The sequence below is a fragment of the Canis aureus genome, chromosome 4, assembly GCF_053574225.1.
Source record: "Canis aureus isolate CA01 chromosome 4, VMU_Caureus_v.1.0, whole genome shotgun sequence".
Taxonomy (NCBI): domain Eukaryota; kingdom Metazoa; phylum Chordata; class Mammalia; order Carnivora; family Canidae; genus Canis; species Canis aureus.
The window spans coordinates 59,403,570-59,421,125 of NC_135614.1; the positions used below are offsets into that span (position 1 = coordinate 59,403,570).

At 45.2% G+C, this 17,556-nt stretch overlaps 2 protein-coding genes across 4 annotated transcripts in view; one reads left to right on the forward strand and one right to left on the reverse strand.

Annotated features, from left to right (window-relative positions):
* The window catches only part of G3BP1 (G3BP stress granule assembly factor 1), a 38,482-nt gene extending 24,946 nt beyond the window's left edge, over nt 1–13,536 (reverse strand). Inside the window, exon 1 of one of the 3 annotated variants that reach the window (XM_077895797.1) lies at nt 13,379–13,536. The gene's annotated coding sequence lies outside the window, so the exon portion shown is untranslated. Of the gene's footprint in view, nt 1–12,656; nt 12,679–12,735; nt 12,892–13,378 lie in introns of those variants that run through there. The other 2 variants (XM_077895798.1, XM_077895799.1) reach the window with 2 other exon arrangements.
* Nucleotides 13,186–15,868, forward strand: LOC144312779 (uncharacterized). The gene is made up of 2 exons (XM_077895803.1): nt 13,186–13,838; nt 14,219–15,868. Exons 1-2 carry the CDS (start codon nt 13,751–13,753, stop codon nt 14,686–14,688), a joined length of 558 nt encoding a protein of 185 aa, XP_077751929.1. The 5' UTR covers nt 13,186–13,750; the 3' UTR covers nt 14,689–15,868.
* The last annotated feature ends 1,688 nt before the right edge of the window (nt 15,869–17,556 follow it).

Consider the following 17,556-nt stretch of genomic DNA (forward strand, 5'->3'; position numbering starts at 1 on the left):
CTTAAATTCTATAATTTAATTATTTGTAAACTGCGCCTCCAAAATTCTATATAAAAAATGCTTTCAGGGGTGCCTGGATAGCTCAGGGGGTTAAAAGTCGGATTCTTGATTTTGACTCAAGTCATGATCTCAGGATCGAGAGCAAACCCCATATCATGCTCCCCACTCAGTGAGGGGTCGGCTTGAGATTCTCTCTCCTTCCACCCCCACTTGTACATCCCTGTGCACACTGTCTCTAAGTAAAATAGAAAGAAATGCTTGAGGAAAAAAATACTAAACATGACCTTCAGTTTACCGGTTTTCACTGAACCATCCAAATCTAAAGCAAATCTAAAACTGAGTGCTCAATTTCAGAATACTGAGAAAGTACTGAGATTCAAATAAAGGGACACCTGGGTGGCTCAGAGGCTGAGTGTCTGCCTTCAGCTCAGGGCATGATCCCAGAGTCCTGGGATCCAGTCCCGTATCAGGCTCCTTGCATGGAGCCTGCTTCTCCTGTCTGCCCCTCTCTCTGCCTCTGTGTCTCTCATTAATAAATAAAATCTTTAATTTTTTTTTTTTTTTTTTTTTAATGATAGTCACAGACAGAGAGAGGCAGAGACACAGGCAGAGGGAGAAGCAGGCTCCATGCACCGGGAGCCCGATGTGGCATTCAATCCCGGGTCTCCAGGATCGCGCCCTGGGCCAAAGGCAGGCGCCAAACCGCTGCGCCACCCAGGGATCCCAATAAATAAAATCCTAAAAAAAAAAAAAAAATCTCCCATACCATTCACTTGCTGTGCTCTTGGGCTAGTAACTTAAATCTCTATGCACCCCAGTTCTTTCATAAAATCAAAATCATAACTGCAAAACCTGTCTATTAAATAGCAAGCACTGGGCAGCCCAGGGTGTGATCCTGGAGACCCGGGTTCAAGTCCCACATTGGGCTCCCTGCATGGAGCATGCTTCTCCCTCTGCCTGTGTCTCTGTCTCTTTCTCTGTGTGCCTCTCATGAATGAATAAATAAAATCTTTAAAAATAAAAAAATAAGTAGCAAGCGCTGAAAGTAAGCTGTTACTATTAACTCTAATTATTAACTAACTCTAATTAAAGAAAGCATTTTCACATCCCACCCTTTTCTGTTCCCAGAAGACTACTTAAGAACTCTGCTAGCAGTACTAAAATACTGGATGATTATTCTGAGAATTTTTGTACAGAGTACTTTGAATTATAGAAGCCCAAGTACTTAATGTAAAACTAACTTTTCAGAGAAATTCTAAGCTGACTTTATGATTGTTGTAATCCAGCCTATGAATGTTACTTAGGGAAGACTTTCTGCGTGCCTACAGGATTTAACTGCACAAACTGTAAAATCTAATCAGTGTACACTTATCTTAATTTCTAAAACATGCATCATGAATCTACAATGGTCTTACTTATGTGTGTGCTGTTATGTATAAAAATTCCTGCTCTTGGGCAGCCCTCGAGGCTCAGCGGTTTAGCACCGCCTACAGCCCAGGGCGTGATCCTGGAGACCCGGGATCAAGTCCCACATCAGGCTCCCTGCATGGAGCCTGCTTCTCCCTTTGCCTGTGTCTCTGCCTCTCTCTCTCTCTCTCTCTCTCTCTCTGTGGGTCTCCCATGAATAAATAAATAAAAATCTTTACAAAAAAAAAAAAAACTCCTGCTCTTTTTAAAAATTAAAGCATTTAAGTTTTACTTTTCTTATAAGCAACACTATTTTAGTCTTATGCTAGGTAAAAAAGTTTGCTGAACTGAAAGATTTCTGAAGTAATCTTAATCTTTACTCATCAAAGCCATGAGGAGTTATTTCCCTTGAGAAAAGCTACTAGAAAATAACAGTCAAAACATTCATCTCCCTTTATTCCCAACACTAGCAACCTAATAACTGAATAGTAATCACTTTTTCTTTTCAGGAAGGGTTAACTTTATTACTCGTGAACTGTCCATGCAAAAATGATTATTAAAAAACAAAAGGTGTAAATAAAACACAGGTAGAAAAACATATAAGCATAAGATATAAAAAGTACTTTTGCAGTGTTACAGAAAGTTATATTCTATACAATTTACATAATGAAATGCTATGGAACAATTAAAAACAGTAAAATTCATACACCTCTGTATTGCTACAATGCCCTAAGGGCAACATACATTATTTTCAAAATCAAAAAATGCAAGAAAGGGTCCACCAACATCCAGTAAAACTAGTGGTATGCAATCATACATATTTTAGCTCTATTGAACAGATCTTTAAAATCTGCTTAGGCTTTTTTTTTTTTTTTTAAAGATTTTATTTATTCGTGAGAAACACAGGGAGAGAGAGGCAGATACACAGGCAGAGGGAGAAGCAGGCTCCGTGCAGGGAGCCAGGCGTGGGACTCGATCCCAGGTCTCCAGGATCAGGGCCTGGGCCGAAGGCAGCACCAAACCACTAAGCCACCCGGGCTGCCCTAAAATCTGCTTAGACTTATATTCCATAAATAAACTAACTCCACTCTTATGATTTTTATTAGTATGAGTGGGATACTTCCACTAATCTGAGAATACATCTCCGTGTATTTACTAGCAGCAGGTATGGATGATCCAATTTCATTTTTTTCAAGTGCAGTAAGTTTTATCTGGTTACTTTCTCACAACTTTCAGGGCTAAAGTCTAAGAGCCAAGCATTCTCCTAAAAAGTTCTTAGTTTCACCTTCAAATTGGTCTTAAAATATCTATTTACTTTGCTTTTTTAGAAGATTGTATCAGAATACTTTCTGTTTAAGTTTTCCAAGTTTAGGGCCCCTAGGCGGCTCAGTGGTTGAGCATCTACCGTGGGCCCAGATCGTGATCCTGGAGTCCTGGGATGGAGTCCTGCATCAGGCTCCTCACAGAGAGCCTGCTTCTCCCTCTATGTCTCTGCCTGTGTCTCTCATGAATAAATAAATAAAATCTTTAAAAAAAAATAGTTTTCCGGGATCCCTGGGTGGCGCAGCGGTTCAGCGCCTGCCTTTGGCACAGGGCGCGATCCCGGATCCTGGAGACCCGGGATCGAATCCCACGTCGGGCTCCCGGTGCATGGAGCCTGCTTCTCCCTCTGCCTATGTCTCTGCCTCTCTCTCTCTCTCTCTCTCTGTGTGACTATCATAAATAAATAAAAATTAAGAAAAAAAATAGTTTTCCAAGTTTAGGAAGGAATGCACTTTTTGCCTGTAATACTATCATTTTTCCAACAATACCATTTTGTGTTTGCACTTGGATCCCTCAGAGCAAACAATGAAAAGCATGATTAAGGTACAGTACATGGGGATGCCTGGGTGACTCAGCGGTTGACCATTTGCCTTCTGCTTGGGGAGAGATCCCAGAGTCCTGGGATCGAGTCCCGCATTGGGCTCCTGCGGGAGCCTGCTTCTCCCTCTGCCTGTGTCTCTGCCTCTCTCTGTGTGTCTCTCATGAATAAATAAATCTTTAAAAAAAATTCCTACTTAACCCCAAGTTACTAGATTGCATGGCAACTTTAAAGAAGTTTCCATCAATAATTTTGCTGAAGTTCACAAGAACGTTAAATGTGCTTCCTTTAACGGAGTCTAAAAAGCTGTAATTATTTCTGTTCCAAAAGCAGGGAACCATGATGAAGACCAGTCATAATCCACCTGAATTTTTAATAGTAGAGCTTACTCTGGCAAAGTCAATGATCTCAAAATCCTGCGTTCAGCCCAGGTCTCCTGCTAAACAGAGTTGCTTGAGATTCTTTCTCCCTTCCCCTTTGCCCTACCCCTACACTCACAAGTGCTCTAAATATTTAGAAATAAACTCTAAAAATTAAAAAAAAAATTTTTTTTTAAATAAGACCTACCAGTTCTCACGGAACATATCCTGAAGTATTAAAATACCAGTCAAGCAGTCTGGGTGGCTCAACAGTTTAGCGTGGCCTTCAGCCCAGGGCATGATCCTGGAGACCAGGATCGAGTCCCATGTCAGGCTCCCTGCATGGAGCCTGCTTCTCCCTCTGTGTCTCTGCCTCTCTGTCTCTCATAAATAAAATCTTTAAAAAGAAATCAAAAATGTTCCAATGGATCTATTAACTCTCTTCTAGATATATACACAAGTCACTCATGTGCACAAGACAAACTGAGAAATTAACTGCCACCCTATTTCTAAAACCTAAGACAATCACCTATGTGTCTGTCATATGGGAAATGGATGGATTAAGTTGCATTTATGCCTATTACTCAAACCTCCTTTATCTAAGATCATCAAATGGGGCACTTATAAGATAGAAAAGCAGTACTATTTATATTTATAATTATAGCAGGTTAACTAGAGTGAATTAGGGCTGTCCCTGGGAAACCAAGACAAAGTCATCCTATTTATAGCGGTCAAAGTCAGCATGAAAGAGATCTCAAAAACAATATTAAAATGAAAAGTCAGCACCTGAATATGTACTGCAAAACAGCTTTTAAACGTGTTTAGAAACATCAGATATTGTTCACAGGTACGTTTATTTTTAAAACAGTATGGACGTAAAAACAAACAGATCCAAGGAACAGAATACTTATGAAATATATGCACAGGGCAGCCCGGGTGGCTCAGTGGTATAGCGCCGCCTTCAGCCCAGGGCGTGATCCTGGACACCCGGGATGGAGTCTGCATCAAGTCTGCATTGGGTTTTCCCAGCATGGAACCCGCTTCTCCCTCTGCTTGGGTCTCTGCCTCTCTCTCTCTCTCTCTCTCATGAATAAATAAAATCTTTAAAAAAAAAAAAAAGAAAAATATATGCACACATAAACGGACAATTGGGATTTTCAATATTAAATGCAGATAATCTGACAGAAAAAGGATATCTCTGTTCAACAAATGGTGGATCAGTTACACACTCAGATATAGAAAAAAATGAACCCCCTTCACGCATCACATCATCTTAAAATTTAACTCAATGGCATGCCTGGGTTGCTCAGTGGTTAAGTATCTGACTTCAGTTCAAGTCATGATCTCAGAGCCCTAGATAAAGCCCCAAGAGCCCCAGTCAGGCTCCCTCCTCGGCAGGGAGTCTTCTTGTCCTTCTGCCTTTCCCCCACTGTTTGCACATGCATTCTCACACTCTCTAAATTTTTTTAAAAATTTAACTTGAAGTGTTTTACTTTATTATTTTTTTTAATTTTTATTTATTTGTGATAGTCACACAGAGAGAGAGAGAGGCAGAGACACAGGCAGAGGGAGAAGCAGTCTCCATGCAGGGAGCCCGACGTGGGATCCAATCCCGGGTCTCCAGGACCGCGTCCTGGGCCAAAGGCAGGCGCCAAACCGCTGCGCCACCCAGGGATTCCCGAAGAACTATCAAAACCGAGTAACAATCCTATAAAATATGAGCAAGAAATAAAGAAACATTCCACCAAAGAAACTATTTGGATGCCAAGTAAGTCCATGAAAATGTCAATCATTAGTAATCACAGAAATGCAAATTAAACCCACAGTGAGGTACCACTACACCTGCTAGAACGACAAAAATTTTATTTATTTTTTTAAGATTTTATTTATTTATTTATTCATAGGCACACAGAGAGAGAGAGGCAGAGACACAGGCAGAGGGAGAAGCAGGCTCCATGCAGGGAGCCTGACATGGGACTCGATCCAGGGTCTCCGGTATCACACCTCGGGCTGCAGGCGGTGCCAAACCGCTGCGCCACCGGGGTCTGCCTGTAGAACGACAAAAATTTTAAATGCTAATATTGGCCAGGATACAGAGAGTATAACCCTCAAAACTCTGCTGGCGAGAATGTTAAATGGTACAACCACTTTGGAAAAGTTAGGCAGTTTCTTAGGAAGCTTTAAACAGCCAAAAGCTAGAACCAAACCAAATATCCACCAGCAGATGAGTAGATAAACTATGGTGTACTTACAGGAGAAAAAAATTCAAAAGCACATACTGTAGGATACCACTTACATAAAAACTGCAGATTGCATAAAATGCATAAGATGCAATTTTCAGTGACAGCAAATAAATTCCTCCGGGCAGAAAAGACAGGAAATAGGAAAGAGACAATGCAAAGGGCATGGAAAAACTTGGGGGTGATGGGTATGTATGTTCACTATATTGATTGTAGTGAAGGTTTCACAGATATAAACAGTGACAAAAATTACTGTACACTTTAAATATGTGCAGTTAAAAAAGCTTTTAAAAAATTTTTTTAAAGATTTATTCATGAGACACAGAAAGAGAGGCAGAGAGAGAAGCAGGCTGCTGTGGGGAGCCTGATGCAGGATTCAATCCAAGGACCCCAGGATCACAACCTGAGCCAAAGGCAAACGCTCAATCACAGAGCCACTCAGGCATCCCTAAAAAAATTTAAGATTTTATTTATTTCAGAGAGAGAGGGCAGCCCGGGTAGCTCAGCAGTTTAGCACTGCCTTCACCCCAGGGTATGGTCCTGGAGACCTGAGATCGAGTCCCATGTCAGGCTCCCTGCATGGAGTCTGCTTCTCCCTCTGCCTGTGTCTCCGTCTGTCTCTCTCTCTCTCTCTCTGTCTCTCTCTCTCTCTCTTCGTGTCTCTCATGAATAAATAAATTAAATCTTAAAAAAAAATAAAGTGTTATTTCAGAGAGAGAGAGAGAGAGAGTCAGCACAAGCAGTGAGGGAAGGGCAAAGGGAGAACCAGACTCCCCAGTGAGCAGAGAGCCAGGGGCCAGGCTTGATCCCAAGGCCCTGAGATCATGACCTGGGCAGAAGGTAGAGACTTAATTGACTAAGCCACCCAAGCACCCCTAAAATATTTTTTTTTTAATTCCAACAAAAACAGCCTAGGAGAAGAGTGGAATGGGAACCTATGTAAGAAAAGAAATCCTACTTAAAAGAGTGATGCAAAATGCTAATCGTCAATTCTAACTGCTAGGATATTGAAGTGGTCTTTTTATCCTATTTTAATAATTTATCAAAGACCAATAAGAAAAAATAAACACCAAAGGTTTTTATGTACTGACAGGAGTATATATTAAATTGTCATAAATTTTGTAGCAAGCTTATGCTATGTATTCAAACATTTGAAATTTGGTTTAGGTATTAAGAAAAACCAAAATGTTTTCTTAGAACCAGAGAAACTTTAATTTCATGTTTTTTAAGATTTTATTTATTCATGAGACACACAAAGAGAGAGGCAGAGACACAAGCAGAGGGAGGAGCAGGCTTCATGCAGTGAGCCCAATATGGGACTGGATCCCAGGACTCCAGGATCACGTCCTAAGCCAAAGGCAGACACTTAACCACTGAGCCATCCAGGTGTCCCAGAACTAGAGAAATTCTAATATAAAAGCCACTGTCTATGCTCAAAGCAAGAGCACTATCACCATCACTGGATCTACTATTCAATCTATTTTCTAAACTCTTCACATTTACCACCTGTCACTTCCTTTCAAAATTCTTCATGATAGCTCCTTGGAGAAATGGTTGACCCTAGGGCTGGGAAAGGCAAAATACAAGGTGAGCCTTAGGTACCTGATAAAGAAAATGCTTTTAAAAACAAAAAACACAAAGCATAGGGGACTACTAAAAGGACACAAGGGCCAAAATTGGAACAATCTGAGCAATTAAAGGAGTAAAAAAAAAAAAAAAATCAAAGTTAGATAACATTGGATTAAGAACCCAAAGAATAAAATATCCATGACTCCATAGTGATATAAAGAAATTAATGAGTAAGAAAATAAAGTCTTAATAAAATAAACTGGACAGAAGAAACAAATCTGTCCTACAGAGGAATTTCAAAGGCAGAAGAAACAAAGGAAATAAAGAATCACCATTAAAACACTACAAATAATAGCCACAAGCGGTTCAGCGTCTGCCTTTGGCTCAGGGCTGGAGTCCTGGGATCAAGTCCCACATCGGGCTTCCTGCATGAAGCCTGCTTCTCCTTCTGCCTGTGTCTCTGCCATTCTCTCTCTCTCATGAATAAATACATAAATTCTTTTAAAAAAAAATAGCCAAAAGCAAGATCCACTAATAAATGCTGAAAGGAGGGAACCTTTAAAGAAACAGTATTAGAATAGCTTCGAAGGGTCTCCCCCAAATACTTAATAATTACAATGGTAGCTTTAATATACAGCTAATACAGGTCCACAAATTCAGATCCTCCTCCCCCGGGTGACTTTTTCTAAACATATAAACTTTAAAATATATATATATTTTTTATTTATTCAACAGAGGAGAGCGCATACACGCAGGGGGGAGCAGCAGAGGGAGCGGGAGAAGCAGGCTCCCTGCACAGCAGAGAGCCCGATGCCAGCTAGATCCCAGGACCTGGATGGACATCATGACCCAAGCCAAAAGGCAGACGCTCAACTGAACCAACTGAGCCACTCAGGCATTGGGGACTGGTTTTTAATAAACAAAATAAGAGAAAAAACCCTAACCTGGCAGACTTTAAGTACTTTATTCAACTTACCAAGGCTAAATTCAACCAGTAAATTAATGTCCCCCTGATATGATAAGAAGACTTAAGTCTCACCTCTGTGGTATTCTTTCCCCCAAATTCATAACCTCAGTCTACTTACTCATGATGTAGCCCAACTGAGATCAAGGGTCAAGATCACAAAAGACAAAAGACAGAAACTGTCACATATCAGAGAGAGACTAAAGAGACAGGAGGACTAAATGCAATAGGGGTATATCTTGGATTGGATCCTGATACAGAAAAAGGACATTAGTAGAAAAAAAAATAAGGAAATCCAAATAAGGGCAATCATTTAGTTAACAGTATTTCATTCAATGTCAATTTCTTAGCTATCTTAAACTCAAAAGAAGAAACTTCAAGACAGAGCTGAAAAACTTAACAATTCACTAGTTTGTCTTGGTTTTTTAGCATCCATTCCCCACTCCAAAGTTAAAAGCCAGTCAGATGGATTTATAATTAGGCAACAGTCTATGTTCTTTCTCATAGACTGAAATGTAAAACTATCTTGTAATTAATACTACTGTCTCATCTACAAATTCCTAAAAACATGAATTTCCCACCCTTCAGATCTCACAAAGCAAAGAGCAAGCTCAGAGTCCAGAGTATACTTGAGGTATAGCCTACAAAAGCCTAGAAAGTCAAGTATTTGTCACACACCTTCTAAATTCTGAAACTTTCAAACGTTTTTGAGTAAGGAAAAAGCTAAGATAGAACAGTCTACAGTGCCCTACTAGATATACAAGCTCTACAAAATATACAACTATTTGGGTTTCAGAGCTTGTTCTTTTTATAAGTAAAAAGATAAGAACACTAAGCTATGTAAAAGCACTTTTAGAACATAAAAGGGCGGGATCCCTGGGTGGCGCAGCGGTTTGGTGCCTGCCTTTGGCCCAGGGTGCGATCCTGGAGACCCAGGATCGAATCCCATGTCAGGCTCCCGGTGCATGGAGCCTGCTTCTCCCTCTGCCTGTGTCTCTGCCTCTCTCTCTCTCTCTCTGTGTGACTATCATAAATAAATAAAAATTAAAAAAAAATTTAAAAAAAAAAAGTACATAAAAGGGCTATACAAACACACAATCACACAATGATACTGTTACATAGCCAATTAAGTTAACAGCCACCAAGGATGACATCCTTACAAAGCAGAGGTGTGTCCCATCTAGGAGGCCCCTTTTTCTGAACCAGCTCTAACATTTACTTTAATGATTATTAAATACCTGGGGCACCTGGGTAGCTCAGTCAATAAGCATCGGACTCTCGGGTTTTGGGTCAAGTCTTGATCTCAGGATTGGAACATCAAGCTCCCAGTGGGGCTTCACACTCACTGTGGAGTCTGCTTGTGACACTCTCTCCCTCTATCCCTTTCCTTCTCCAGCCCCCACCAGCTCACGAGCTCATGCTCTCTCTCTCTAAAATAAAGAAATCTCTAAAAAATTATCATTAAGTAACGGAAAGACAACAAGGTGAACAGCTAAACAATATCACATGACGGACCACCAGAGAACAAAAGGAGAAATCTAGCATTCAAAGCCATCTAAAAACATTTACTAAGGCCACAATCTGTGAAATTTTTTGAATTACTTTGTTTCATAAAGCCCACTCTTCGTGTGGAGATTATTCCTAGCTCTTCACCGTATTACCTGGCTTGCAATTCAACTTCTCTGGCCAAAGCCAAACAGGGTGTCCAAGAATACTTCAATAAAAGTACAAAGCTGATTTTTGAGATTTAAAAATATAATAAGGGGATCCCTGGGCGGCGCAACGGTTTGGCGCCTGCCTTTGGCCCAGGGCTCACGCCTGGAGACCTGAGATCGGGTCCTACGTCGGGCCCCCGGTGCATGGAGCCTGCTTCTCCCTCTGCCTGTGTCTCTGCCTCTCTCTCTCTCTGTGACTATCATAAATAAAATTTTTTTAAAAAAATAAATAAATAATAAAAATAAAAAAATAAAAATATAATAAACCCAATTAACCACCAGTGTGTGATCACCAACTACAAGTGAGATTACAATTGCTGAGTCTAAATTTAACTCCATGCTGGAAGGACAGTGTTGCAACTAAAGGTTTTTCTCACTAGTTGTTAACTGAAAGGGTGGGGGGCATTTTTTAAACCCATCTGCTGAACAATGCATAACCGAATTCTAAAATATCATTTAAAAAAAATGAGTTACAAAATGTGAAAAAATCAGAGAGATAACTTTATTAAACGGGCAAAAAAAAAACACTGCTTTCAGTTACAAATTGAGGCTTTATATTAAATTTCATTTCTTACCTGCCATTGCCCTATTCATCCTATGAACCATATACAATTCATAAAGGTAAAAAAGCTTAAACTAACCTCTACCCTTTACTTTCTATTCAAAGTACTATAACAAGTCAAATAATGAAAATTACAAGAACTACTGCAAAATAGGTCAGCAACAAACATTACCAAATCTTCTGATGCACTCTTAGCAGACTGTCAGCTGAGAACAGCAAACTGAATGTGAGTTAAATAAAGAACAAAGAACTGCCTACTTTTCTATCAGAAATACAAAAGCCTAAACAGAAAGGATTTAGCAATAACAGAAGTAACCTGACTTGGCTGGGAAGAAGGAAGGCACGCTACTCTCATATTATTACAATCTGCTTCATTTGTTCTTAATAAATCCATACATGGAGAGACACTGGGCTACCAATTTGTAAATTACCAGTTTTCATATTCCTACCCAATGGAGGCCGGAGGCGAGGCAAAGAACAGGCTAAGAAATATCTGAAAGGGAAACAAAATTCTTCCTCAATTAAGGCACAAGCAAATGTCATCCTAATCTATTTTACCCTGAGCACTAACACCATTAGCTGGACTCCAAGTTAACAGTTTAAATGTATGTTATTATGTTTTAAAATTTGAAACCTAAAATGCTAACTCAATAGTTAAGACCATCTAAATAAAGGTAACTAGAATTGCTACATGAAGGCACGTTTTAAGTAAAACAATGTTACAGTCTAAAGCAATACCAACTAAAATAAGAACTTGGACCATACAATATTTTGATCCTTTATTGCTACTTTCTGTTAAGAAACATGGAAAGTACGGGTAAATGGAAACACTTACAAATATTAAGCTTCCTTGTAGTGTTTTAGTTTGCTGAGGAGGATGTAAATGCTAAGGTTCCCTCTGTCTGCAAAAAATTCTTATTGAAAGTCTAATCCTAAAGGCTTTAAAAAACAAATAAGAGGGAGTGCATGGAGCCTGCTTCTCCCTCTGCCTGTGTCTCTGCCTCTTTCTCTCTCTGTGACTATCATAAATACATATTTAAAAAAACAAAAACAAAACCAAAAACAAATAAGAGGTTGAAAGCCATTCCAAGCAAAATTAATTCATTAGAGCCAATGCCCAAACTTTTGTTAGTTTTACCTCAAGTAGAGACGTTTGTGATGTCAAGTAATGGTCTGGACCTGTAACTATTTTATTAAGACAGGGAGCATAATGGCTTTTAGAAATCGCAAATATATAAGCTCCCCTCTGAAGGTGTGTTCCATACTCGCATATACTACACGCGGGAGCCGAACAGTAAACGGTAAACAAACGAAATGAATGTAGAGAGGCTTTCACCCACAGAAGATTCCGACTTTAGCCCCAAGGGCACGATTCCTCACACACCTCAATCACTCATAATTCACCGAGCATAAGCTCCAGAGACTTAATTCATATTGTAGCCGGGCACCGTCCTTTCCACCCCGACTTCACATTTCAACCCACCCATCTGAACAAACCCCCCGCTCGGCCCCGCATGTTGTCCAACGACAAAACGAGCAAGTTTTGAACTATCTCACGGACGGTCTTTCTCAAAAGTCTGCCTCGGTCAAGAAAAGACGAAAAAGGTCTAAGGTGTCAGCGCAGAGCCTGACGCCCGCGGCCGCCGGGGATTTCCCACCGTCGCGGGGCGAGTTAACAAATCTGCGCAGGAGCCCGGGCCGCGCTCGCCGGCACTTCCGCGCCGCCTTTCTCCGGAAGCTCCGCGGGCGGCGCATCCATCAGCTGGCCGTGCGCTCACACGCGGACCGCAAGCCCAAAGCCCTCCGTGTCCTTTGTCGCCGCGCCTCCCTGCAAGCCCACAAGCGGCCCCAGCACAGATGCCGCCGCGCTGGCCTCCCCGGGGACCAGTGCTCCCTCCGAGGGCACCGGCTCCAGGACGCAAACAGGCCGGGGGCCCGGCGGTCACGCGGCCCGGGGGCCCCCGCTGCCTGCCCCTTACCGTCGGCGCGCCGGGGACCGCGTCTCTCCGCCTCTGGACGTCCGGATCCACTGCAAAAAAGGCAACTCGCCGCACCTACCTCGCCGGACCGCCGTGGAGTACAGGAGAGCCACCCAAGTTGCTCAGCACAGGGCCCGGCTCAGAAAAAAGAGCGGTTACTCCTTCCACGCATCCTCCGCGCCTTCGCCGCTCCCCCTTTCCACTCCCTGTAAAACCCGGGAGCAGCAGCACTTCTGCTTCCCAAGCCCAAGCCTCCTCGCGCTCCCGGGCCGGCCCGGGCCGCAGCCCCTCGCCGGGAGCGGGGCGGGGGCGGGGGGTGGGGGGACTCTGCGGGCGCGCGGCAGCGGGAGAGGCCGGCGAGCAGGCCGCGCGGGGCCCCGGGCTCCCGACACGGCCCTGGGGCCCGGGCGGCGGCCGCCGCTCGCTCCCGGCCCGCGCGACCGTTGGGCGTGGCACGCGCATGCGGCGGACGCGGACACGGCCACGCGCGCCGACCGGTGAGAGCGCGGCGCGGAGGGGGCGGGGAAACTCCGCGCGCCCGGGCGCCCGCCTGCGGCCGTTGGGGGGGGGGCGGTGCGCACGCCTCGCGCGGAGGCCACCACCGCCACCACCACCACCGCGCCGCCGCCGCCGCCGCCCGGACTTCTCTCTCAGGCGCCCCGGCTCGTCTCGGCCCCGGGGCCGCCCTGCCCCGCCCCGCCCACACCCACACCCGGGCGTACCTGCGCGGCTGAGCGGGAGAGGAACAAGCTCTGCTCCACGGCACGGCGGAAGGCGAAATCCCCTCACGCAACTGCGTCCGCACACACGCGTGCTCCGTCGCCGGTCTATATAACCGTGCCTCAGCCTAACTTGCTGCGGCCAGGTCGAGCAGCCGGCTGACCAATCCCAACTGCGTCCTCTGCGCTCTTCGAGCAGCGATTGGGCACTGACTCGGGGTGAAGGCGTGGCTCTTGATTGGCTTTGACTCCTGCCTATGAGACTCTGAGGATCTCGTTTCCCTAGTAACGGATTGGCACGGAGGGCGGCCAATCACTTCACGGGACGTCGAAAGGTTGGGCGGGGAGTCCTTTGAGTGATGTCCAGAGCAGCCAATGAATGCGTGGGGCCGCTCCCATTCGTCAAGATGTGTTTCCCCTGGGCGGAGATCCGTTGTCCGTGCAGGAGCGGTTGCTCCACAAGGTGGGGCCCGTGTACTTTGGGGAAGTAAACCCCAAGCAACTAGGAGGTGGGCGCCGGGGAGGCCAAGGGAGCCCCCGGCCAATCGCAAAGCGGGAAGGGTCTGATTGACGCGGGGGTGGGACTGCGCCAAGGAGACCGAGCCCCAGGGCCGCCGTGCCCTCCGGGGACGGTTCCGAGGCGCTCGGGCCCCGGGCTCCAGTCCTCTGTCCTTTCTTTCCCTCGCTTGTTGGGTCTAGCCCCTGAGTCCCCCTCTCCCGCCTTTTCTGCACCGTTTGGCTCTAGGGAAACCAAGTGCGAAAGTTCCCGTTGCTTGGGGTTTTTTTCTTCCTCTTAGGGCAACTTTTTTTTTTTTTTTTCTAATTTCCATGTGGCGGCCTAAGGGCACTGGCTGGCTCTCAGCATTAGTCAGCACTCCGGTGGGACAGTCGAGGGGACCTTCCTAAGGTCGCTGGAGAGGTCGCACGTGAGAGCCGCCGCGGAGCCCGAGAACACGGGTCTGCGCCGCCGGCTGCTGGTGGCAAGTGCCGGGGGCCCAGGCCGGCCGCGGGCCCCGCTCGCCGAGGTCTTCCCGGCCGTAGCTGCCGACGCGCCGCAGCCTGGGAGGTCTGCGCCCCGCTCGGGGCTCAGTGCAACATCCTGCGCGTCACCGCCGCTGCCATCCGGCCTCCGATCGGCCGCGCTGTGGGGCTGCCCTGGCGTCTCCGAGGGGCGGCTTGCCAGACCCCTGCACGCCCGCCCGCCCGCGGCTTCCCGAAGCTCTGCTGGGGCTCGGCGGCGCGCCAGCCCGGTCCTGTCCACGTCTCTCGGGGCTTCGTTGGGCCCTCTGTTGGGCACCATGAGCGGTGTGTAAGGAGACACAGACGCCCCGGCCGGCTCTCGTTCCAGGCTCGTGGTCTCCCGTGAAGTTCTGCAGACAGTTTGGGAGTGGAGCGCCCGGAGCGCCTCTGCTCGGGGAGAAGGGGCGCCCGCAGCCACCTGCCGGGACCCGGGCGCATCCCCTCTAGCTCCCCGCGCGGGGACCGGCCCCAGACAGGGCTCGCGGCCGCCCCAGACCCAGCGAGCGCGTCCCTCCGGCCCCGCAGGTCCCGCTGCCCTGTGGCCCCAGCTCACTCCGCACTTAGGAAGCTCCTAGCGAGGGCTGGGCCCGGAGAGCAACTGAGCGCCGCCTCGGCTCTCGTCACCCTGTTGGGCCGACAGGGGCGCTTCGCTGGGTCGGGAGCCCCCACCCCCACCCCCACCCCCACCCCCCACCCCCTCCCCCTCCCCCTCTGGAGGGGGAACAGGCGTCTAGGACAATGAAGGCACCGGATGGAACCCAACCCGGAGGAGAAACGCCGCTAAAGTTTCCTAGAGTAAGGACCCCCCCCCCCCCCCGCCCCAGCCCCACACCAGGATCGGGTCAGCTGTGCTAAGGAATTCGGAGTTTTATTCTGTTGGGCAGTGCAGAGCCCCTGAAAGGGTTCTTAAAGAGATTTCCTTTTACAAGACGACTCTCCAAATTGAAATGCTAATGAGAGATTTGCAAAACTTTAAATTTGCTGATTAGTAATTTAACCCAGATGGCCTGTGATAGAGTCAAGGCTATTCTTGGATCACATTTGGAGGGAATTTTAAGTGATACGGCTATTTTTGTAAGGCTATTTGGCAGTCAGCTATTAAAATTGTGTATATCATCCAAAACAATAATAGTACTTCTTGCTTTATAGCCACACTTTTTTTTTTCCATAAGAAGTGTATATCAGGGTGTTGAACTGCAGCATTGTCAGCTTTGTTACAACTCTTAAGAACTGAAAATGTAAAAAAAAAAAAAAAAAAAAGAAAGAAAGAAAGAAAGAAAGTACTGAAAATGTAGAGGCACCTGGGTGGCCCAGTGATTGAGCCTCTGCCTTTGGCTCAGGTGGGGATCCTGGGATCAAGTCCCACATCCGGCTCCCTGCATGGAGCCTGCTTCTCCCTCTGCTTGTGTCTCTGCCTCTCTCTCTCTGTCTCTCATGAATAAACAAATAAAATCATTTTTAAAAAACTGAAAACGTAATTGCTCATTAATTGACAAACTGGTTAACCAGTTGATGAACCAAAATGTAATTGCTCATCAATTGACAAACTGGTTAACCAGTTGATGAACCTATATTCTAAAACTACATCACAGTGATATGCATATAATATAGAATATCATGCAGTAGTTTTAAAAAAGAAGAATTATACAGATATGGATGGGTCTCCTTTTGTTATTTGGATTAACTGAAAAAAAGTCAAGTTCAACAAAATATACAGTGAATTCCCATTTATGTCAAAACACCTGATTTCAGTATGTTAAAATCAATATGTAAATGCATTGGAAGAATTTTAAATTTAAAACAATAGTTATTTCCCCTAGAGAATCCCCCAGGTTGAGAGTGATGAGGATAATGTATTATTCAAAAGTTTTACAATGAGACTGTGTCCATGTACTGTGTTGTATAATGGGAGGTTGGAAGAAAAGAAGGGGAATTGGATTACCAGAGGGAGAAGGTAGACAAGAACCCTCACGTGGCCATTGCTATCTTCCACAGGAGAGAGCAAGTTGACATTCTGTGGTAGCTTCCTCACTCAGATCATAAAAACTGGGGATGTCTGGGTGGCTCAGTGGTTGAGTGACTGCCCTTGGCTTGGTCCTGGGATTGAATTCCTCATCCAGCTCTCCACAGGGAACGTCCTTCTCCTTCTGCCTAGGTCTCTGCCTTTATCTCTCGTGAATAAATTATTTTTTAAAAATCATAAAAACCCTCAGCACTCAGGTGCTGGATACTTAGTAAATGTTCAGTGAGTAATTTACTACAAATGAATTGTGTGGAACACTGGTTCTAAAGCAGGGGAGTCAGGGGAGATTTTCCCCCAGGAGACTTGTGGCTTTAATCACAACTGGGTAGAGGGACTACAGGCATCTAGTGGGCAGAAGCGAGGGATGCACAGATGCACTGGAAAGACACCCACACCCCTGCCATGACAAAGGATTTTCTGGCCAAAAAAGTCAATAGTGCCAAACCTCTCAGAGAGACCCTGATCTGTCTTCCTGAGTCGTGTAGGGGAGAGTCCCCAGCCTCCTGCTGGTCTTTCTCCCTACTGGCAAGCAAAATCTGGATACCTCTCCTGTACACTACTTGACCCTTCTTTCTGCCAATTCTCCCCAAAGCTATGAGAATCAAGGTAGGGAGAAATGTGACCAAAACCCCAGAAAACACACTTTAGTGGGGGTATGGGGGAGAGGGAGGGGCATGTGGGGGGATTACTAGGTAAGGAATGATCCTAAGCATGTCAATGCAGTGTTCCCCAAACAGCTAATCATTTATGGAGGATGCTTAAAAATATGTGCCTTTGCATTTATTAAACTCTCACCTGTGAACAAAGATCTAGTATAATATTCATTACAGCACTGCTTGTACTAGAGATAGAAAACAACCCAAAAATGGAGCTATATGGAACTACTCTTATGGTGGACTGTCTTGCAACCATAGAGAAAATGAGGCAGGTCTATGTGCACAGTTACAGAGCAATCTGCAAAGTGAAGAATAATGGAAAGAGTAAAAAAAGGGGGACAGTAATCCATGGGGCAGTTATTTCTATTAAGGTATGCTGGATTGTTCTAGTTATCTCTACACATTCCTGGATGGTGTTGCTGTACATGCATAGGTTACATCTGGAAGGATCACAAGAAACTGTTAATGATTGCTAACAGGGA